Source organism: Triticum aestivum, chromosome 5B, assembly GCF_018294505.1.
Source record: "Triticum aestivum cultivar Chinese Spring chromosome 5B, IWGSC CS RefSeq v2.1, whole genome shotgun sequence".
NCBI classification, from domain to species: domain Eukaryota; kingdom Viridiplantae; phylum Streptophyta; class Magnoliopsida; order Poales; family Poaceae; genus Triticum; species Triticum aestivum.
In genome coordinates, this window is record NC_057807.1 from 58,569,190 (window position 1) to 58,591,099 (window position 21,910).

Below are 21,910 nucleotides of genomic sequence, written 5' to 3' on the forward strand. Positions count from 1 at the left end.
CGTTTCGTACGTTCGTACTGCTGCATTGCTTTGATTGTACTTGCAAAGGGTTCATCAAAATGTTGAAGATAATATACAATTGAAAAGATATGATGGGATGCAACATTTTCATATAGAACATTTTCACGAACTCCTAATGGTTTAAAAGAAAATTTGAAAAACAGAATCTACATAAATGATCAACTAACTATTTTTAATCTATGATTTGGGCAATGTTTCCATGCAAAAAAAATCACATATTTCTTAGTTTTAAAAATATGTCTGTTTTGTGCTATTTTATCGATTTTTTTAAAAATATTTCCAGTTTACTCGTCGAAATATTTGCTCCGATATCGGATGTGGGATAATTACTCGACCCACGGAATTGCCCGCAGTGAAAGGGCGCTCTTCCTCTCCCCCGCAACCACACCAACCTCATGCATGTCGGTGCCACACCCTCCGCATGTCGAGAGCATTATCGCATTGCCTACACTCCTTCTCATGCCCTCTCGTGTCAAGCCCTCGCGTGGATGCTATATATGCCTCATCCTTGCCTCTCGAAAGAGCTAATGCATCACCCAACCTTCTCCCATTTAAATATCCCGGGAGAAGAAGGGCGTCGGATCCACCCATGCACATTGTCCAATATCGTTCAGAGAGAAGGGAGGGGGAAGACAGGTGTACATCACACAATCACCATTTCAGCCTAGCACTTCACAAATGGGTCTGTGTGGGCCTTCAAGTATGATAAGCATATCACACATTTTGGTTGAACCGTGTGCAATGAAGGGTGTCGATATGCATGTTCAATAGTGCCGAAAAGGAGGAGAACGATAAAGAGGACAAAAAATTATACGTGGAGGCAATGTAGGAGAAGCAATTGATCAAGTCACCGGACCAATTATGTGACGAGAATTGTTTCAGTTCTTCTCAAGTCCTAGATTAGTCCATTTAATAACAATACCTACACAACAGAGTAGATTTTGTGCAACCCATATTACCGTGTGAAATAATTCATAGATGTTAGTAATGGTATATCATGTCTACATGCAAATATTTGTCCTGACCTAGATAAAAAAGACATGATTCCAATGAGTGGTGCAAGTTAAATAGCATGCAATGATAGGAAATTATCTTTTTTCTGTACACGTCAAAATAAGTCATAGTTTTCTACGAGTTTTTGCATGTGCACACAACATGAATTACATATTCCCGCAAAAAAAACATGAATTACATCCATCAATTATTTCATAATTTTAAAAACTCCAAAAATGTACTCCCTAATTTGAACTAAAACCACGACGAGTAATTTGGAATGGAGGGAGTAAAAGAGAAGAGGGTGAATATGGATGTACCAGTAGCTAGTTGCTAGAATTACTTTCCGGTTGCTCAGTTTTGCCTCACAGCATGTGTGTGACATCAAACTCAGCGATGTCGTCTCCTCGTCCTCGACCACGATCACGTTTGTCACTTTACATCACAATTTATCTTCTCCACATTGTCCTGCCGTAGGAACATGCTCCAGTCTAGACAAGAGAGAAACGAAATGCATAGCCCCCAAACTATCAGGGACGTCCATGTGCAGTAATCCTTTTAGTTTAGCTATTTCTGAACATGCAGTCCTTCCCATTTTAGAGAACTCGCCTCCGATTTATGGAGTTCTCATTATGGTGTCCTTCTCATCATGCATAATTTTCCGGCATCACAGATCAAAACTGGGACCATGTTTATAATGTTTCAACATCACATTTTCAGCATTTTTTTCAGCATACACATATAATTTTCACAATATGTATGAACATTTCAAACAAAATAGAATTTTTATTCTTACACATCTACGCAACCATACATGCATACACCGGAACTAGCAAAATTCTCTCTCCATTTCAAATATTTGTTTCTGGTGGTGTTAGTTTAAAATTGAACTAAAACAACTACAAGTATTATGAAACAGAGGGAGTAGATTTTAAGCTTACTTGATGATATGATCATTAGTACCACACATGTAAGCGCGTACTAAATGTCCCTGATAATATCCTTGGCTGCTGTCAGCTCAACAGGCAAGAGTCTAGAAATCAGCTCTTTGAGAAGAGATGGGCAACTGCTTTTTAGATGTTGGTAACCATCACTTGCGATCATCGCTTCCAAATTGGACGGAGAAGCAAGGAACTCGAAGCAAGCCTCCTTGAGTCCATGGTAATTATGCTGTTCAGCCAAAACCAAGGTAGTTGCAACCATGTCGGAATCGATGTGATTACACAATATCTCCTCGCATATCAGCTTGAGCCTCGCAACGTCATACCTATCTGCCGCTACAAGGAGATGGCCAGCTGTCACTACATCTTCTTGTGTTGCGCCTTCATCGGTTCCTTCATGAGTCGTCTCAGGGAGTGAGTCCGTGTAGATGAAATGGAGCAAGGACCTGAACACACCTGCTTCTATATCATCAATTTCAATCGGATCACCGGATCTCTCCCTCATGGCGCCAACGAGCTCCGCCTTGAAGACCGGCGAACGAGCGGCGAGCACGGACCTATGAGCCTCGAATACCTGGCCACCAACTCGGAAGGCCACGTCTGCTCCATCCTTACTTTTCAAGAGCTCACCGAAATGTTGATGCAAGTTGCTTGGAGGAACCACAACAAACTGATTTGCGTGTGTCTCTTCGCTACGGATCTTCTTCACGGCCACATCACACTTGATTCTAAAACTATCGCCTCCTAGATGCACCGATCCTTCCAGATCCTCATGCTTGATAAAATCGCCGAAACCCCAATCTGAACCACTGTATGGGAACACATGTTCCGGGGCGACTTTGACGTACGGAGGCACTGGTTCACCACCCTTGTCAAGGATGCTGAAGGTGACTTTGGCCTTCACGCCCTCGCCGCCCGCCGAATCAAGGACCAGATAAACAGATATGTGACCTGGTTTGTCGTTGCCGTTCGGGTAATACTTGACGACCCAGTTATGATCCCCAACCATGAAAGGGATGGATGTGGTGCAGTCGCCGGCCTTGAGCAGCTCCTTGGTTCTTGAGTACCCATCTATGTTGATCACGTGCGTCCTTCTCTCTTCTTCTGCTACAATGGCGGACGTGAGCTTCCGACGCTTCGCCATTCTGGGGTTGGGCTGAGGCAGCAAGATTGGCAACGGTGGAAGATGACTGCCTCTGTTAACCGATCTGTTTCACAATAAAAAAACAAAAGCCGCAGCTACTGTAGTCTCGTTTACCTTCACGTGGAGACGTCGTTAATGTTGTGTCGCATTCCCGTGTTCTGCCATTTTTCATGAAACTAAACTCTGCCCGAGTCCCACCAGCGGGGACTGGACTGAGCGGCCAGGAGGAGGCGATCGGCGTCGTCCGGCGGAGCCGATGAGAAGGAGCGCGAGCGCGGGCGGGGCCGGACCGGTGGCGAAGGTGTCGGCTGCGAGGCGACCCACAGTGAGACGCGGGTGAAGCGGGGGAACCAAAGAGGGGGCTCGGGGGTGAGGCCGGCACGGCGAGATCTCGGATCGGGGGAGATGTGGAAGCGACTGAATTTGTACTCCTAACATAGTGAGTGCGGGTCGGAGAGATCGATGTGCGCGCCGGCGGCAGCGTTGAGAAGATTGTCTTTTGTTGATGAGCGCCGGCCGGCAGCGTCTGACATGAATGTAATCCTTTTTATTGATGAGCGCCGCCAGTGTCGAGAATAATATCTTCTGTTTTGTATAGTATAACGAGCGTCGGCAGCCAGTTCACTCGGCTCCTCCTCCGTTCAATGCTGAGGTGAAGCTCGTTTTTACATCTCCAACCATTTTGGACAAATACCGTTCGAAATATTTCAAACAGATTTTGAATTCAATTTTTTACAGTCTATGTACAAAAGTATTTAACCTTTATACATCCCAACCATCTCCTAATGTGGTGGCTGTTCAGCAAAAGTTGCTGCCTGCTATTTCGTCGGCGGTTCGACTACTGGTTGCTCCCACATTTGTTTTAGAGTGTTTTAAACTTTTGCATCCTCCCTCAACTTGCTGCAAAGGAAATTGTAGCTAAACGCAATTACCGGGTGGTAACCGAATTTTCCACCCGGTAAAAGAAGCCCTGCTACCACCCCCAATCCTCTTCTCTATCCCAAACATCTTCCCCATCTATCATGTTTGAGTGTTTGGTTTGCAAAGATGGATTTGGTTATGTTTCATTTCAACACAAATGATTGATGGCTCTCAAATTTAGAACAACACAAAAATGTCATATCAAAACTAAAAAAGATGGCATAAATGACGCCTAATAACACAAAAGGCTTATATAACATTGTCCAAAACGCATAATGAAAACGGAATCTAGCTTTACCGCAACCTGTTGTAGCTAGTGTATCAACGACCGTTGGAAGCCAGGTAAAAAGAAGGACCGTTGGAAGCTATAACAACATAATCTTTTACTGCTTGAAGGTCATACGCTCATGTGAGAGGCCGGAGCGGAGCAGGCGGAGGCGCGGGAGGAGCCGGAGCTGTAGCTCATGATCTATTCGTTCACTTGTATCTAAATTCTGTCAAGTATCTTCATTCATTTTCCAATTCTTCTCAGTGAATTGTGCCTTTGCTACTTTCATTTTCAATTCTTACGGTGGTTCGCTCAAGATTCTTTTTCCTTTGTTATCATATTAATTCATTCGTTCTTTTCGATCCTACCGGTGGTTCATGAAGACTTTCTCAAGTTTCATGCCATATTCCCTTTAATCCTTTTTTTCAACAAGAATAAGTAGTATGCAAAATTTGTTTATCATCAATTAAATTTGATGAAGGATAAGCATACAATAAATATTATTCTTATTTCATCCAAGTCAAGTAATCCCTTCCTTCGGAGTTTGTTCTTGGTGAATAAATTCTAGTTCCAAGTGTTTTCATCTTTTCTTTTTCGGAGTTCAAAATTCCTTGGTCATTTCGTCGGAACCTCCATCTAAATCACCACAAGGCACGTCTTATTCTTTCATCCTTCATTCTATCTCATCATCCTTTCGTCACCGGAGATCTTCATAGTGGTTCTTCATGATTTAATTCATTCTTCAAGAGTTCATCAAGATTTTGTTAGAGGAGTTCAAGTATCTTTTCTTCTCGCATCTTGAAGTGCAATTAATTCTCCATTTTCTTTTGAAGTGGAGTTTTGCATTTCTTCGTTTTTCTCAGCTATTCAGACATTGGTTGTGGTATAATTTTACCTCAAGTTTTGAGTTGTTTTTGATAAGTCCACATCAAGCTTATTCTTTTGTTGTTGATTTTCTCAACAACTCTGTTCAGCCCTTCCTCTAAGGACGCTATCAAATTCATTCGTCGTGAAAGTTCTTGTTCTTCCATCCGTTCTTTTCATTCCATTCTTTCAATTCGTCCGGAGGCATGGCGTTGTTCTTCTCATCAAGTGCCACCCCATCTTGTGAAGTTCATGTTCTATTCCTTTCATTTTTCAGTCGGAGTGTTTCCGAAATTCTTTTGTTCTTATTCCTTTCCTATCTTATTCTAACCGGAGTGTTTCAGAGTCTATCTATTCCTTGAGCTTTTGATTCTCATCATATTTGTCATTCCTCTTTTCTGCCGAGTGCTCTCGTCCTTGTTCTTCTTCTCTCTTGAGCACTTGCTTCACCTCATCCTCTTTTTCTTCCGTCTCGTTCATAAGATCTCGGGACGAGATCTTCTGTTAGTGGAGGAGAGTTGTAACACCCCAAGACCGATGCTCGAGTTGCCTTCCATTTATTTCGTCGACGTCGTGTATTTCATTTGATTGTTGCCATGTTCACGATAGTGCCATTCCATCCTTGTGTTTTGTTTCTTGGGCATGGTGTGTTTGCCATTGTCGTCTTGTTTGGCATTGTTCCTTTTATTTGTTGCATATGCCATGCTCATCATTGTTATGTTGCATTTGTGCCTCTGGTCTCTTTTGCATTTCATCATATTCATCATGTGCATTGCATTCCTTATGATGTTGTCTTGCTATATTCATGTCATATGTATCAACCCCTTTTATATCTCTCTCAAACCTAGCCATGCACCATCACCTTCTTCTTCCTCTTCTTTTACTTCTTTATGCAAGTGAGTTCTTCCCTCCTCCATTAATGTTCATTATTTTCCTGATGCTAGTTCACCATGCATAAACCATCTCTGCCATTTTCAGCTGATTTGAAGATGTTTTGGTTGGGTTCAAAAATACCTCAAGTTTGAATTATATTCAAACTTGTTTTATTTTTCTACCTCTAAAAAATGCCCAAACCAATTATTTCAAATACTAAAAAACTCCAGGAGCTTGAGGATATTTTTATATCTGAAAAACTCTTCTCCTAGCCCCCTGGCCATTTTTCGTTTCTTTTGCTGTTTATTTAAATAAACAGAAACTTAAAGGAAATGGAAAAGGCCGCAGCAGCAGCCAGCTGGGCCTCACCTCCAGGCCGGCCCAGTTTTTCCCTCGCCCGCAGCCCGCCAGCACTGACTCTTTCCCTCTCTCTCTTGCCGGGCCCGCATGCCAGCGACCCATCCCCCTCACGGTCACCTGCTCCGTTCCCTTCCGTCTCCCTCGCTTCAGAGCCAGAGCGCTTGCACCGTCGCGCCGTGAGCTCACAGACGTCGAGGCCAGCACCTTCCCGCGCCCCTATAAAGCCGCATCCCCGCGCCCTAGGGTTTCCCTCTTCCCCGTCTCGCCGCCGCCACAAGCAATCTCCTTCCTCTGTTTGTTCTTCCTCTTCAAGAGCAGAGCGCATGAGAGAAAACCCCGCCGGTGTCCGGCGTCGCTCACGCAGCCGGAGGACTTCAAGATCGTCTCCGACATGTTCATCTTCTTCCTCGACGTCGACTACGTCCGTTCAGGCGTCTTCCCCGCACTAGGTCACCTCCACTACGTCGCCAAGTTCCTCGACGTCTTCCTCCCCGCTTCCTCTGCTTCGCGGATCCGAGGATGTCGCCCCGATCGGCGCGTCCCCACGTCGTCTCCTTCGTTTTCCGGCAAGTCCAGGAGCTAGGAGGTCCAAGGCCGATGCAGTCGTCCTCCTCTACGTCGCCTACCTCCCCTGTTTCGTCTTCTTCGCGGAGCCGCACGCCGCCACGATCAGCGCCTCGCTTCGCCCTCTGCATCGCGCCTCCGGTCCCCTGTCTTGTTCCTCGAGCCCAGGGTGAGCAACCTCGTGTCCCAGCTCGTTCCCGTCAACGATTCTTCGCATCATGTCGAGGCCACACTCGCTTTTCTCTCACGCCCGCGCCTAGCGCAAACTCTTGGCGCTCCTGCTTCTGGCCTACCGCGCGCACACCAGAGGATGTTTTCCTCCTCTGCACGCACTGGCGCATGCCTCGCCTCGTCGTTTATTGTGCATACTCCTGCACACTCCCTCACAGCTCCGGTCGTCTTCTTCGCCATGTTCGGGGCAAGCTGAAGCTCGTGCCCGAACGCCTGCGCATCCACACAGCACGCGTGCACCCTGTGTGCTTTGCCTCGCCGCGCCTCTGTACTCACCCGGCCTCGCCGCGCATCGCCCGGGCCGAGCCGAGCCTGCTCGTGCTCGAGCACCTCCGTGGAGCCGTTTGCCCACGCTCGCCATGCTGCTCGACAGTCTCTGCCGCACCCACGAGCGCCCCGACCTGCAAGCCCGCCCGTGTCTCTCTGTTATTTTCTCCGCTTGGTTCAGGTCCAACGTATGCATCTTCAGCGAGTCCACATGCATCACCAACAGCAGCAAAAGCCCCTCCATGCACACGCGCACCCTCACCTATTTCGGCACCCCGCCGGCGCTTGGTAGCTGCAGCAGGCGCCGTCTGTTGTTACTGTCACCGGTGAGTTTGACCGTGAGCCATGGCTCCAAAGGTCGTCCTGTTTGGTCACTGTTCAATTATCCCTGGCCTTCTTCTTTTGCACAAGCATAGCTGTAGCCTAGTTGGTAGTCGCGCCGCGTCTCCATTCAGGAGACCTGGTTTCGAATCCCAGGCTCAGCCCCTTTTTAATTCCCACCTGTTTTATTTATTTTTGCCACACACACGCACGCAGGCACTTGGGCCCTCTCACAGCCACATGGGCCGAATCCTCATTTGGGCCGCTGCATTGTGATGCTTTGGGCCCGTGCATTTTTTTTTCCACCCTGGGTATTTTAGCATTTTTCAGTGCATGCATATTTACTGAAATGCCATCATTTTAAAATGCTCATAACTAAATATGCATGCATCCAAATGAAACATGTCATATATGCATCTTGCTCAGTTTTTCATGTTCTTTAACAATATGCAACTTTCATCCCTGTTAAAAATATTTAAAATTGTTGTTTGCATTAATTTGCATAAATCACATGCTAAAATGATTTATTTCATAACTAAATAACCGTAGCTCGGTTTTAAATAAAATTATATGTAAATGGGGTGTAAAAATGCCTAGTTTAACATGGTGGACTTTGTTTTACTGTTTAACAACTCTAAAATTGTGTTTATGGCAGAAAAGTACCAAATTCATAATTTGCATATGGGGATTTTCCGGAATTGTTGTTTGTAACTTCTGGCCTCATTTAAACTTGCCTAGATAGGTAGTTTTATTATGTTTCACCTCTTTCCATGTTACAACCTTTAATATTGTTTCGGTAGCATAAACGGGAGTGAACTAAATAATCGAACGTGGTGTTCTGTCAATATGCAACTCGTTGCATATTGAGCTCCACTTAACTTGTCGTATTGTTTGTTGCACTTTGCCATGCCATGCCTCGTTAAACCGGACATGCATCATACTTGATTGTGCATCATGCCATGATTATGCTTGTGTGTTTACCATGTTGTTTGTTTCTTTCCGGTGTCGTTTCTTAGTTCCGGTAATGTTGCAATCGCGAGGATTCGTTCGTCTACACTTGGTTCGGTTTCATCTGTTCGTCTTCTTCATGGACTTGTTCTTCTTCCTAGCGGGATTTCAGGCAAAATGACCACTACCCTGGATCTCACTACTATCATTGCTATGCTAGTTGCTTCGTTTTATCGCTTTGCTGCGCTACCTATTCTCTTGTTCTTCAAGCCTCCCAAATTGCCATGTCAGCCTCTAACCTTTTCATCCTTCCTAGCAAACCATTGCTCGGCTATGTTACCGCTTTGCTCAGCCCCTCCTATAGTGTTGTTAGTTGCAGGTGAAGTTGAAGATTGCTCCATGGTGGACATGATTTTGTTGGGATATCACAATATCTCTTATTTAATTAATGCATCTATATACTTGGTAAAGGGTGGAAGACTCGGCCTTATGCCTCGTGTTTTGTTCCACTCTTGCCGCCCTAGTTTCTGTCATACCGGTGTTATGTTCCCGGATTTTGCGTTCCTTACGCGGTTGGGTGATTTATGGGACCCCCTTGAAATTCATTCTACCTAAGCAGGCTGGTGGATGCTTTTTGATGGAGGCTAGCTTACAAACAAATCTAATCTACGACGACTTGATGATCTGTAGAGAAACACAAGACACTTTCCTGACGCCTCTGCCCGCAGGCCTCCCAGTGTTTCGACGTGGGAGAACTGGCATGTGAACGAGACAATTGAGAACCACTGGTTAGAATGTTCATATTAAAAAAAATTAAAAGGGATAAAATTTGGCAACATTTTTGCTAAATGGGGTATAATGGATAAAATTCTGCAAAATCTCAAACTAGTTTGGGGGTAAAAACTGAAATTCACTCTATTGATTACTACATATCATGGATCGCCAGCTACGGCAGACACACATAAGCCTTCCAACGGTGTGTTGTGACAGGTATTGTAGTTGTAGCATTAGACATAGGGCCTGTGTAGACGTTGAGGAGATCAAAATGGTTTCTTTGCAAGGCTGCCGCCCCGGCGAGGCGAGGCTTTCCTCGTATACAGCAACATAACTTATGCCCAAGGTGGGATTTGGGATGGATGAACCGCTCCAGTCGAGGAGGTTCTCAATATCATGAGTGACAGGGTTGTATGCATATATTTGGTATGGGAAGCCAGGCTGTGTGAGGAGTATGCGGCGGCCGTTATCGATGATGGAGAGCGGGCTGGTCCCGAATAACATGACTTCTGGTGATGCGTTGATTCGGTATTGCAGTTCCCATGAAGCTCCAGCTGATCCATATTGATTCAACAACCAGATGTTGCAATGCTGTCCAGATTGATAGGTAAAAAGGCAAAGTCGTCCGCCAAGCTCCGTCAAATCATACATGACTTCTTTGTGTTCTTGTGGACCTCCGTGTGCGTGTGTTTGTGGGCTTTGTTGAACGTTGTTGAACTTTGTCGGATGCTTGGCTTGGGTGGTTTGCTTTATAATATAAAGCGGGACGAAAGCCTTTTTCGGTAAAATAGTTGACGGTAGTAGTAAAAATAGACATGGTTGCAGCAGAAAAATCTGTCGTCTCGCCGCCAAATTGTATGATGTGAAGTATAGCTAGCAAAATCCAAACTCAGTTTACGAAATGGTTGATTTTATTGACTTAAGAAATACAATGCATGCAGAAAATTACGCTGGCAAAGAGCAAACCCATACAAAGCTGAAATTATGTCTAGAATGAGTAAAAGAAAACAAAACTTTAAAGCAAACAAAACAACGAACACCGCCGCCGCTGCACAACCATATATGTCTTATATAAGTCGTCACCCATATTTCCCATCTCTGCCGAAGGCCGCCAGAGGAGAGACCTCCAGGCGGTCGCCTTCGTTGACCAATGTTGGACATAGTTTCTAGCAGTTGCGAGAGGAATGGGAGACCGGAGGTAGGAGGCGGCTGCTAAGATTTGGGTGAAGCGACTGTCGAGAACGCGGCAGCTGCTACGTTTCTTCTAACCTCCGAACTCAACTTGATGATGTTAAGAAGGAGTTGGACGCTTAAAGACGCATTCGTTTTGGTGCTCCCGCTCCCCAAGGCAAGACACCGTGAGTCGGTTCAGGGAGCTCACCCCCTTGGGTTGTGTTGAGGGCAAGGTCGTCTTCCTCCTCCAATCGATCAATTATTTGCAAACCATGGAGAGAGTCAGAGGAAGCAAACCTCAACATCAACTCTTTCAATAGATTAGGACAACTCTTACTAAGAACATTGTCGAAGTCATCAGTTGCCATGACTGCCTCCAGTGTGGTTGAAGAGGAATTGAGGAGGAACTGGAAGCATGACTCCTTGAGCCCGGGGCAGCCATGTTGCTCAGCTAGCACCAACGTGGTTACCACCGTGTTGACATTGATGTGCTCGCACAACCTGTTCTCACAGAGCAGCTTGAGCCTCTCCATGCCATACCTGTCAGCGGCTACCAGGAGATGCTGGGCCATAGCAGCTTCATCCTCCTCTTCTTGTGTCACGGATGGCAGTTCCTCGGTGTACACGAACTGCAGCAGATTCCTGAATACCTCGGGCCTCATCCCGTGGATATGTATGCCAGCGGCGCTGCTCTCTTTCATTGCGCCAAAGAGTTCCGCTTTGAACACCGGCGACCGCGCCGCAAGCACGCAGCGGTGCGCGGCGAAAGTCTCCCCGCCCACTATGAACCTCACGTCCGCGCCCTGCTCGCTCTGCAAAAGCTCACGACGCCAATCAGGCGGTGGCATGACGGGCAGTAGAGGACGAGGGCAAGGGGCGGCGCCGCCCGCAATGAACTCCATGACAGTGATGTTGCACCTGACCGAGAAACAGTCGAGGAGTTTCAGCTCCTCCCTCGCGGTGAATTTGTCGTAGCCCCAGTAAGCGCCGACGAAGCGAAAATTGCACACGTCGCTATTGGCTTTAGCGTAGCGAGGCAGCAGCTCCCCGGTGGAGGCGAGCATGTCGAACCCGATATCTGCCTTCACGGCGAGGTAGGCAGCATCAAGAACAGCATGGATGGACACGAAACCGCCGCTCTCGCGACTTTCTCCGTTGGGGTAGAAGTCGATGTGCCAGCTAGTGCGGCCTCCACCGCGGAAGGATTCCGATCGGAGGGCTTTGCCGATGGGGAAGCTCTTCATCATCGATGAGTATCCTTGGATCTTGAGCACGTGGTGCACGCTCGTAATGCTGGCCCGGAGGGTGGAGTCTGAGACCACGACGCTGGTGGGAGCTCTGACGTCGAGTCCGGTGGTCATCGCCGGCAGCGGCAAAAAGATGCGGGTGGATGGGCCGGTGATCCTGCTTTTGATCGCCTCTTATCAACTCTCTGGACGGTCGACTCGTGCAAATCTCGTGTTGGATACGAGACGGTATGTATGTATGTCTCGTGTTGGATACGACACGTCCTTGAACAAAAAAACACCATAGGAAGTGAATGTGTATGTCTCGTGCTACAATTACACGTACGAATATGAATCAGATACGTAGGCATTATTATAAGGTCCTACCGTTTCCAATAAAAAAACATTAGGGTTTTCAATTTGATATAGTACAGGCCGGCCGGCCGTATTCCACCAACACCACCCTCGGCTGCAGCATATCCAGAGTCACCGGCTGCATATCCAGAGTCTCGTATACAGCCACGGTCACCGGCTGCAGGCGATGGCCGCCGGACACGCAGCGTTGTCCCATCAGCACCCCGTCGCCGTTCACGAGTCCACCCCAAACACCACCCTCCGCGCTAGCAGGACCACCGTGCAGCACGTGCTCAAGATCCAAGAATATTCATGGATGAGCAAGAGCTTCGACACCGGCAAGGGGCTCTGCTCCAAATCCTTCTATGTAGGAGGCACAACTGGATGGCACATCGCCTTCTACCCCAACGGCAATCGCGTGGAGACCGACGACTCCGTCTCCGTCTTCGCCGTTCTTGACGATGCCGCCGCCGGCCGCGCCGTCGAGGCCGAGATCGGGTTCGACGTCCTCGACCCAACCACCGGGGAGCCGATGCCGCGCTACCGTAGACCTGGCGGCGGGGTCATACGCCGGTTTGCGTGCATTGGTGCCTTCTGCGGCTATGAAAATTTCATCCGGCTTGAAGAGCTCGAAGAATTCCTCCTCAAGGATGACTGTTTCTGGGTCAGGTGCAACATCACGGTGGTCGAGTTCCTTAGAGACACTGCACCGCCTCCGTGGCCCGTCGTGGCGATACCACCACCGGACTGGCCCCAACACTTTGGTGACCTCCTGCGGAGCAAGCAGGGCGCAGACGTGATGCTCGATGTCGGCGGGGAGACTTTTGCGGCGCACCGGTGCGTGCTCGCGGCGCGGTCGCCGGTATTCAAGGCCGAGCTTTATGGCGCGTTGAAAGAGCGCAACACATACATACGGATCGACGACATGAGAGCTGAGGTGTTCAGGAATCTGCTGCACTTTGCGTACACCGATGAGCTTCCGCCGGAGACAATAGAGGATGGTGCTGCGATGGCTCGGGATCTCTTGAAGGCCGCTGACAGGTACAACATGGAGAGGCTCAAGCTGGTCTGCGAGGACAGACTGTGGAGTCACATCGATGCAAGCACGGCGGCGACCACACTGCTGCTGGCTGAGCAACATGGCTGTCACCGTCTCAGGGAGGCATGCTTCGAGTTTCTCCTCAGGTCCTCGACCACACTAAATGCAGTCATGGCAACCGACGGCTTCGGCCATCTGTGTAAAAGCAACCCCGGTCTATTGAAGGATATATTGTCCAAGCTTGCAACCCACCGAGATCGCCGGCGAAGAATTCGACAATGGGAGGAAGACGACAACCACGAGCTCGTCCTCAGGACAACCGAAGGGGATAAACTACCTGAACCGACTCACCACATGCATCTTGGTTGCTCTAGGAGCATTGAAACGCACACGTCTTCAAGCAAGACACATGATCGTCGAACCCCTATTCATCCCGACCTAACTCGTGATATTGCTACCTTCATTTCTTGGTCGTCTAAAAATTGATCAAACATAATTGTGTTTGCGTGCATCATGTAGATCCTTTTTATATTTTGCTAGAAAATGATGAAAAATTAAGTCATGAAAATTGAGCTCGGGTGCAGAGATGAATTTTGGTGAAAACAATACCTTCTCACCTTCCATTAAAAGAGGAGGTAAGAGCTGGGAGAGAATTTGTCACACACAGGTGCGGGGGTTGGAAACTAGCACACAAAAACACTTGTGACGAACTGAATACTACAACGGGAACAAAGTAATATCAGCATCACCTCATGTACTAACGCAAGGAGCGTTGCTTAGCACGAAAGGTGTTGGAGTTGTGTCGAATACTGTGTACAAGGTAGGTTACAGTTGGACTTGTAGTTGTATTATGTTTACATAGGATATGGAGTCGTGTCCTAATAGGACACTTGTATCCTAGGCCTCTCTTATATTAGCAACGACACATTATGGCAAAAAAAAGTTTGATTCAGAGGGAGAAGAAGCGACAGAAATTAGAACAGAAATATCATTTGATTCGTCAATCTTTAAAAAAAAGATAAGAAGCAAAGTTTCTCCCTTGAGTTTGAGTGAAAAAACTAAAATGCGAGAAAAATTGCAATCCCTACCGCGTAATAGTGCACCTACACGCCTTCATCGACGTTGTTTTTTGACCGGAAGACCTAGAGCTAACTATCGACATTTTGGGTTATCCGGACACGTACTTCGAGAAATGGTTTATGAATGTTTGTTACCAGGTGCAACAAGATCCAGTTGGTAAGGATAAAATACCCTTCGTATTTGTATGGATTTCTGGAATTGATAATCATAGAGGAGCCCTCTTTACCATTCTGTATAAATGGACTATTCTATTTGTATAGATATTGGTAGAGGGGCGTATCCAACCCTCTTTTATCCACTAGTTACCCCTCTTTAGTTTAAGAGTATAGAGCAGTTTGGTAGCTCATAAGGCTCATAACCTTGGGGTTGCGGGTTCGATTCCCACTACCGGCTCCATACTCCTTCTTTATGATATATGCATGATATAATATATACATCATGCATTTGTATCTGGATTTTTTGATTTCCTAAAAGAGTTTTGGTCTAACAGTTTTTTCTCGGAAAAAGAAAAATAAATAAAAGAAAGAATAAAATATGAAAGAAAAGCGTCCATTGTCTAATGGATAGGACAGAGGTCTTCTAAACCTTTGGTATAGGTTCAAATCCTATTGGACGCAATCTTATTTCTATCTATTCTTTAAATAACTATACTAAACTAAAAACAAAGAAAACTTTTTTGCATGATTCCAATGAAAAATCTTTCTCAACGATTCCTATTCTACTAACAAGAGTAGACATGCAAAATTTATTTGTTACTGAAGAGAAAACCGTTCCAGCTGTTCCTGAATAGCTTCCTTCAAAAGGATTTCCGCTTGCTCGGTGAATGTCTTGCTAGAAGATATAATTTCTTTGAATTGAGGTTTAGTATCTTTTAGATGTTTACGTAACTCATCTAGAAATTTATTTACCTGTTCAATTTCTAACGAATCAAGATATCCTCTTGTTCCGGTATAAATAGTAGCTATCTGCTCTTCCACTGGGAGAGGATTTGCCTGGGATTGTTTAAGCAATTCCCTTAATCGTCGACCCCTTGCCAATTGATTCTGACTTGTTTTATCGAGAGCAGAGGCGAATTGTGCAAAGGCTTGTAACTCTGCGAATTGAGCTAGTTCCAATTTTGATTTGCCAGCTACTTGTTTCATGGCTTTAATTTGAGCCGCGGATCCTACTCTGGAAACAGAAATACCCACATTAATAGCGGGTCGAATTCCGGCATTGAATAGATCCGCAGATAAGAATATTTGTCCATCTGTAATGGAGATTACATTAGTAGGAATATAGGCGGAAACGTCTCCAGATTGAGTCTCAACTATTGGTAAAGCGGTCATACTTCCTTCAAAAGGATTTCCGCTTGCTCGGTGAATGTCTTGCTAGAAGATATAATTTCTTGGAATTGAGGTTTAGTATCTTTTAGATGTTTACGTAACTCATCCAGAAATTTATTTACCTGTTCAATTTCTAACGAATCAAGATATCCTCTTGTTCCGGTATAAATAGTAGCTATCTGCTCTTCCACTGGGAGAGGATTTGCCTGGGATTGTTTAAGCAATTCCCTTAATCGTCGACCCCTTGCCAATTGATTCTGACTTGTTTTATCGAGAGCAGAGGCGAATTGTGCAAAGGCTTGTAACTCTGCGAATTGAGCTAGTTCCAATTTTGATTTGCCAGCTACTTGTTTCATGGCTTTAATTTGAGCCGCGGATCCTACTCTGGAAACAGAAATACCCACATTAATAGCGGGTCGAATTCCGGCATTGAATAGATCCGCAGATAAGAATATTTCTCAACGATTCCTATTCTACTAACAAGAGTAGACATGCAAAATTTATTTGTTACTGAAGAGAAAACCGTTCCAGCTGTTCCTGAATAGCTTCCTTCAAAAGGATTTCCGCTTGCTCGGTGAATGTCTTGCTAGAAGATATAATTTCTTGGAATTGAGGTTTAGTATCTTTTAGATGTTTACGTAACTCATCCAGAAATTTATTTACCTGTTCAATTTCTAACGAATCAAGATATCCTCTTGTTCCGGTATAAATAGTAGCTATCTGCTCTTCCACTGGGAGAGGATTTGCCTGGGATTGTTTAAGCAATTCCCTTAATCGTCGACCCCTTGCCAATTGATTCTGACTTGTTTTATCGAGAGCAGAGGCGAATTGTGCTAAGGCTTGTAACTCTGCGAATTGAGCTAGTTCCAATTTTGATTTGCCAGCTACTTGTTTCATGGCTTTAATTTGAGCCGCGGATCCTACTCTGGAAACAGAAATACCCACATTAATAGCGGGTCGAATTCCGGCATTGAATAGATCCGCAGATAAGAATATTTGTCCATCTGTAATGGAGATTACATTAGTAGGAATATAGGCGGAAACGTCTCCAGATTGAGTCTCAACTATTGGTAAAGCGGTCATACTTCCTTCGCCTAAAAGAGAATTTAATTTAGCGGCTCTTTCTAAAAGGCGTGAATGCAAATAAAAAACATCCCCTGGATAAGCCTCACGGCCGGGAGGTCTTCTTAATAGAAGGGACATTTGGCGATAAGCTTGTGCCTGTTTGGAGAGATCATCATAAATTATTAAAATATGCCGTTCGCGGTACATAAAATACTCAGCCAGGGCTGCTCCCGTATAAGGAGCGAGGTATTGTAATGTAGCAGGTGAATCCGCCATTTCAGCTACTACAATAGTGTATTCCATGGCCCCCTCCTCATGGAAAGTAGTTACTACTTGAGCTACGGAGGATGCTCTTTGACCGATAGCTACATAAACACATATTACACCTTGCCCTTTTTGATTGAGAATTGTATCTGTGGCTACTGCTGTTTTGCCAGTCTGTCTGTCCCCAATAATTAACTCTCGCTGACCGCGCCCTATAGGGATCATCGAATCGATAGCAATAAGCCCTGTTTGAAGAGGTTCGTATACGGAACGCCTGGAAATTATACTTGGAGCAGGAGATTCAATTAAGCGAGATTCGGAAGCTATAATTTCGCCTTTCCCATCAATAGGTTTAGCCAGAGCATTTACAACACGACCCAAGTAAGCCTCACTCACGGGTATCTGAGCAATTCTTCGTGTTGCTTTTACAAAACTTCCCTCTTGTATCATCAACCCATCGCCCATTAATACAATCCCAACATTTTTGGATTCCAAATTCAGAGCAATACCCCTAGTACCTTCTGCAAATTCGACTAATTCACCTGACATTATTTCACCAAGACCTATAATACGAGCAATCCCATCCCCCACTTGAACTACGCGACCTATATTCTCAATCCCTACTTTCCTATTATATTGTTCAATACGTTCGCGGAGAATTTTATGAATTTCGTCGACTCGAAGGGTTGCCATTAGTGTTTCTTGACTCTTTTTTCGGAAGCAAGGGGGAAAATAATGCCTAAATTCTAAACGAAAGTAGAAGTTCAAGGCCTAATTAATTTAATTATCTCTTCCATTCCAGGGACCCGAGAATGCCAATATTAGCACGAATCGTACGGAAATGTAACTCGGTATTCAAACAACTATTCAGAGTTCCTAGAGCTCCTTGTACGGCCTGTTGGAAAACCCGTTGTCGGACCTGATTCATTGCCCTTTGTTTTTCAAAATAAAGGGTTTCGTTTTTAGACTTTTCCAATTGTTCCAATCTAATAGAAGTAGCATTAATCAAATTTGCTTTTTCTCGTTCTATCTCAGAGTATCCATTCATTCGATACTCATCCGCTTCTAGTTCGACTTTCTGTAATCGAATTCGAGCTTTTTCGAGTTGCTCAATGGTCCCTCTACGCAATTCTTCTGAATTTCGAATAGTACTCAAGATCCTCTGTTTTCGATTATCTAATAAATCTTTTAATGAAAGTAGATTATTTTGTAAGTTTACAACTTTTATGATCTCTTCCCGAACCAAACATGAATCTTTCGATTCATTTGGCTCTCACGCTCCTTATTTTTTTTTCTATAGCTATTTCCATATCTTTTTTGAAGTAATGAGCCTATCCTCTATCTTCTTTTTTATGTTTATATTTCAATATACCGAAACCTATATAAGACTAGATAAATATTAAGAGGACTCTTCCGCCTAGATAAAAATATATCATGGTCAGCAAAGTTGTTTCTTTATTTTTATTTGCCCTCTTTAATAATTTCAATTTCATTAAGAAAAACTAACTAAATAAATGGAAAATGAAAATTAATAGAATTCTTTTTTTTCTTCAAATCCAAAAAATTTCTCTTTTTTATACATAGGTCGTCGATTCGGCATTGGTTAAAAAAGGGTAGGGTGCCCCCTTTTTTTTCTAGTAAATAGTTCAAACCATTTTATCGATACGAGTGTTCTATATCAGATAAATTTTACATTAGCTATTTCCCATTTAAATTCGGTACTAATACTAATATAGTTGTAGAAAGAGTACCTCTTTTTGCCTGGACTTCAAGCAGTTTAGCTTTAACCGTGTTAATGGTCTCACATTATTGGTTTATAGAGAATCAAAGTTGATTTACCAATGAGTCGCGAAATGCTATGGTTCTTCCATATGATTTCTGAATTTATTCAGAAGTAATTCGTCGAGATCGTGCACCCTTTTCTTATTTATCCGAAAAATACTAAAAAATATTATAAAGTGCAGCCGGATAGATCCAATCTATTCTTGAAATAGACAACTCGCACACACTCCCTTTCCAAAAAAAATCAAAACACCAACCACTACAATTAGATTTATTAGATTTGTAGCTAAAATATCGGTATTAAGCCCGAAACTACCAGCGGATGGCCAGTGAGCTAAAAAAACGAAAGAATGGGTTACATTTTTCATATGCTCTCCTCTTATAGATAGGACGAACAAAGAACAAAGTTTTTCGATCACTTACTTCGCTCGCCCTTTTTTGATCGGGTTTTTTTAATGCAAATAGATTCAATCTAGTAATTTCTTTTAGATTAAGTCTTACGTCTTGTTTGACTGGTGAAAGACTTCCTTTGTTGAAATGTTCTGTTCCCAAAATTCCTAAAATAAAAGGAAAAAACTTTCCACTTTCCTAAACTAAGGACGGGAAATAAGAAGGTGAGCATATCTTCTAAATTAATAATACTCAACTCAGCCCTTCCTAGAATGGGGTATTATCTGTCCCGATAAATAGATAATTCCAGGAGTAATAAATAGGAGTAAATTAAATAAAGTATTGATATAATTGGAATTGCGGAAGCAAATACCAATTTACTAAAAAAAGAAAAAAGTATCTAATCGAAATTAAAAGAATTTTTTTTTAAGATTAAACAAAAGGGTTCGCAAATAAAAGCGCTAGTGCCACAACTAGTCCATAAATTGTTAAAGCTTCCATAAAAGCTAGACTAAGCAATAAAGTACCTCGTATTTTACCTTCTGCTTCTGGCTGTCTCGCAATACCTTCTACAGCTTGTCCTGCAGCAGTACCTTGACCAACTCCAGGTCCAATAGAAGCAAGCCCTACGGCCAATCCAGCAGCAATAACAGAAGCAGCAGCAATTAGTGGATTCATGGTGAGTAGTTCCTCGTGTCAAAAAAAAGAAATGGTTAAGGATACAATCAACCAATAAATTCTTACTTCTAAGCTCTATTGGGGAGAAGTAAAGTAACTAAAAAGTACAAATTGAAATCAAATTGAAATGATAATGTGAATTGTCCGAACTACATAGAAGGGAATTCCATATCCATATATCGGATTAGATAATGAATCTAACCTAGGAATATATAATATAATATCCTATATATACATTTGTTTCTTCTATTTTGTTTGCATATTTTCTCATTTTCTATTGAATCGGATTCTAAAATCATTGCTTAAAGTGGAAACCCGCATAAAAGAGGACTCCACTTATAGACATTAAGGATATTATAGTATAGATCTAGCCTGACTCCACCCTCCTTAATGCATATATACTTTGAAAATTCCATAATATAGTCTATTCTATTCTCTCTCCTACAACTCTAGGCTATATATTCATACACATTTCTAACTATTTTTTTGCAACCAAGCAGATTATCCGGAACCATGCATGAATTGAGCTAAGCTGCAAAAAAAAAATACTATTTCCAAAAATAGTCAATTCAATGATGACCCTCCATGGATTCACCTATATAGGCTGCGGCTAATGTTGCAAAAATAAGAGCTTGAATACCGCTTGTAAATAATCCAAGAAACATGACCCGTATAGGGATTACTAAGGGGACTAAAGAAACAAGAACAACAACGACTAATTCATCCGCCAATATATTCCCGAAAAGTCGAAAGCTAAGTGACAATGGTTTTGTGAAATCTTCTAGGATGTTAATTGGTAAAAGGATTGGAGTTGGTTTAATATATTTCTCGAAATAGCTCAATCCTTTTTTGCTAAGACCAGCATAAAAATATGCCGCTGACGTGAGTAAAGCTAAAGCAACAGTAGTATTTATATCATTCGTGGGCGCTGCTAATTCCCCATGGGGTAACTCTATAATTTTCCAAGGTAAAAGAGCACCCGACCAATTCGAAACAAAAATAAAAAGGAACATAGTTCCAATAAAGAGAACCCACGGACCATATTCTTCTCCATCTGAGTTTTGCTCAAGTCTCGAATAAACTCAAGGACATATTCAAAAAAATTCTGACCGTCGGTCGGGATGGTTTGTGGATTCCGAACAGCTATGACAACTGAACCTAGCAAGATAGTAATTACGACCCAAGAAGTGATGAGTACTTGGGCATGAATTTGGAAACCTCCTATTTGCCAATAGCACCGGAACGCAGGGGAAGCCGGCGGCATGTGCCAGTGTTCAGGGCGATCGGGTGCAGTATTATAGCGGTGTCACGGGGAGGAGCGCCCATAGTCAAGCCCCGGGGATGTAGCCATATCGGTGAACCTCGTTAACAAATCTCGGTGTCGTGATCCTGTGATTGCTTGGTCCTTGGATGATCGACGGTATGCCTCGGATTTATTCTAACAAGTGGTATCATGAGCTAGGTTATTTAAAGATTGATCTAGAGGAAGGAAGAAAGCGTCGACGGAAGTCTGCAGGAAGCAATCGTAATACGGGATAAGTCATCGGCGAGTTACGATGCAAAGCAGATGTATTGGTCGAGTCGTAATCTTCATGGAAGCAATCGGAAGCGGTCTCGGCGTGATAATGTGCAGCAGGCTGGCGGTCGTATGGCACGCGGGAACACGGCAAATCGATTCGATGCGGGCTCCTGTGGCCTTTGGATCGAGGCCGACCGGGCGGCTGTTGCATGCAAGGCGGCAGTCAGCAGATCAGATCGAATCTGACCGGAAGCGACCTGGCGGCAGCTGGCATACCCCGCGTTTGGAGGCCCCAGCAAGGAGCTGGCGTCGTGCGGAGCAACACCGGGCCGGCGGCCCATTGCAGGTGCAGCGGTTGACCAGGGCGTGGCTGACCAGCTCGGGCAGGAGGCCCAGTTGACAGTAGGCCGGTGCGGGCTGGCTAGGCAATGGCTGGCTGCTGGTGGGTGTGCTCGATGAGCCACGTGCGTGAGAGCCACAGGAGTCACGTACAGGATTTGTTTGAGACAAAAAGAAGAAGCAACC

The 21,910-nt window shown here is 44.4% G+C and overlaps 4 protein-coding genes, 1 non-coding gene and 1 pseudogene across 5 annotated transcripts; 2 read left to right on the plus strand and 4 right to left on the minus strand.

Moving 5' to 3' along the window:
- Positions 1–1,995: 1,995 nt before the first annotated feature.
- LOC123110394 (BTB/POZ and MATH domain-containing protein 3-like) lies at positions 1,996–3,099 on the minus strand. The gene has a single exon (XM_044530892.1). The coding sequence runs from the start codon at positions 3,097–3,099 to the stop codon at positions 1,996–1,998; it is 1,104 nt and encodes a 367-aa protein (XP_044386827.1).
- A 7,389-nt stretch (positions 3,100–10,488) lies between these two features.
- On the minus strand, positions 10,489–12,145 carry LOC123110393 (BTB/POZ and MATH domain-containing protein 2-like). The gene has a single exon (XM_044530891.1). It carries the CDS (start codon positions 12,022–12,024, stop codon positions 10,801–10,803), a length of 1,224 nt encoding a protein of 407 aa, XP_044386826.1. The 5' UTR covers positions 12,025–12,145; the 3' UTR covers positions 10,489–10,800.
- A 168-nt stretch (positions 12,146–12,313) lies between these two features.
- Positions 12,314–13,917, plus strand: LOC123110392 (BTB/POZ and MATH domain-containing protein 2-like). The gene has a single exon (XM_044530890.1). It carries the CDS (start codon positions 12,431–12,433, stop codon positions 13,766–13,768), a length of 1,338 nt encoding a protein of 445 aa, XP_044386825.1. The 5' UTR covers positions 12,314–12,430; the 3' UTR covers positions 13,769–13,917.
- Positions 13,918–14,560: 643 nt separating this feature from the next.
- Positions 14,561–17,944, minus strand: LOC123110391 (ATP synthase subunit alpha, chloroplastic-like). The gene is made up of 3 exons (XM_044530888.1): positions 16,629–17,944; positions 15,727–16,087; positions 14,561–15,187 (listed from the first exon to the last, which is right to left on the minus strand). Exons 1-3 carry the CDS (start codon positions 17,707–17,709, stop codon positions 15,115–15,117), a joined length of 1,515 nt encoding a protein of 504 aa, XP_044386823.1. The 5' UTR covers positions 17,710–17,944; the 3' UTR covers positions 14,561–15,114.
- Positions 14,908–14,979, plus strand: TRNAR-UCU (transfer RNA arginine (anticodon UCU)). Its single transcript has one exon. It is a non-coding gene; the product is annotated as a tRNA-Arg (tRNA).
- A 2,197-nt stretch (positions 17,945–20,141) lies between the features above and the next one.
- On the minus strand, positions 20,142–21,145 carry LOC123110395 (ATP synthase subunit a, chloroplastic-like; annotated as a pseudogene).
- Between the last annotated feature and the right edge of the window lie 765 nt (positions 21,146–21,910).

What these genes read in the sequence shown, in the direction of transcription:
- LOC123110394 (XM_044530892.1), bottom strand. Translation starts at nt 3,099, where the DNA reads ATGGCGAAGCGTCGGAAGCTCACGTCCGCCATTGTAGCAGAAGAAGAG.
- LOC123110392 (XM_044530890.1), top strand. Translation starts at nt 12,431, where the DNA reads ATGGCCGCCGGACACGCAGCGTTGTCCCATCAGCACCCCGTCGCCGTT.
- LOC123110391 (XM_044530888.1), bottom strand. Translation starts at nt 17,709, where the DNA reads ATGGCAACCCTTCGAGTCGACGAAATTCATAAAATTCTCCGCGAACGT. An exon ending in TCGACCCGCTATTAATGTGG is followed by an intron (nt 16,088 to 16,628) that starts GTATTTCTGTTT and finishes CTATTAATGTGG; the next exon opens with GTATTTCTGTTTCCAGAGTA. An exon ending in ATTATATCTTCTAGCAAGAC is followed by an intron (nt 15,188 to 15,726) that starts ATTCACCGAGCA and finishes TTCTAGCAAGAC; the next exon opens with ATTCACCGAGCAAGCGGAAA.
- LOC123110393 (XM_044530891.1), bottom strand. Translation starts at nt 12,024, where the DNA reads ATGACCACCGGACTCGACGTCAGAGCTCCCACCAGCGTCGTGGTCTCA.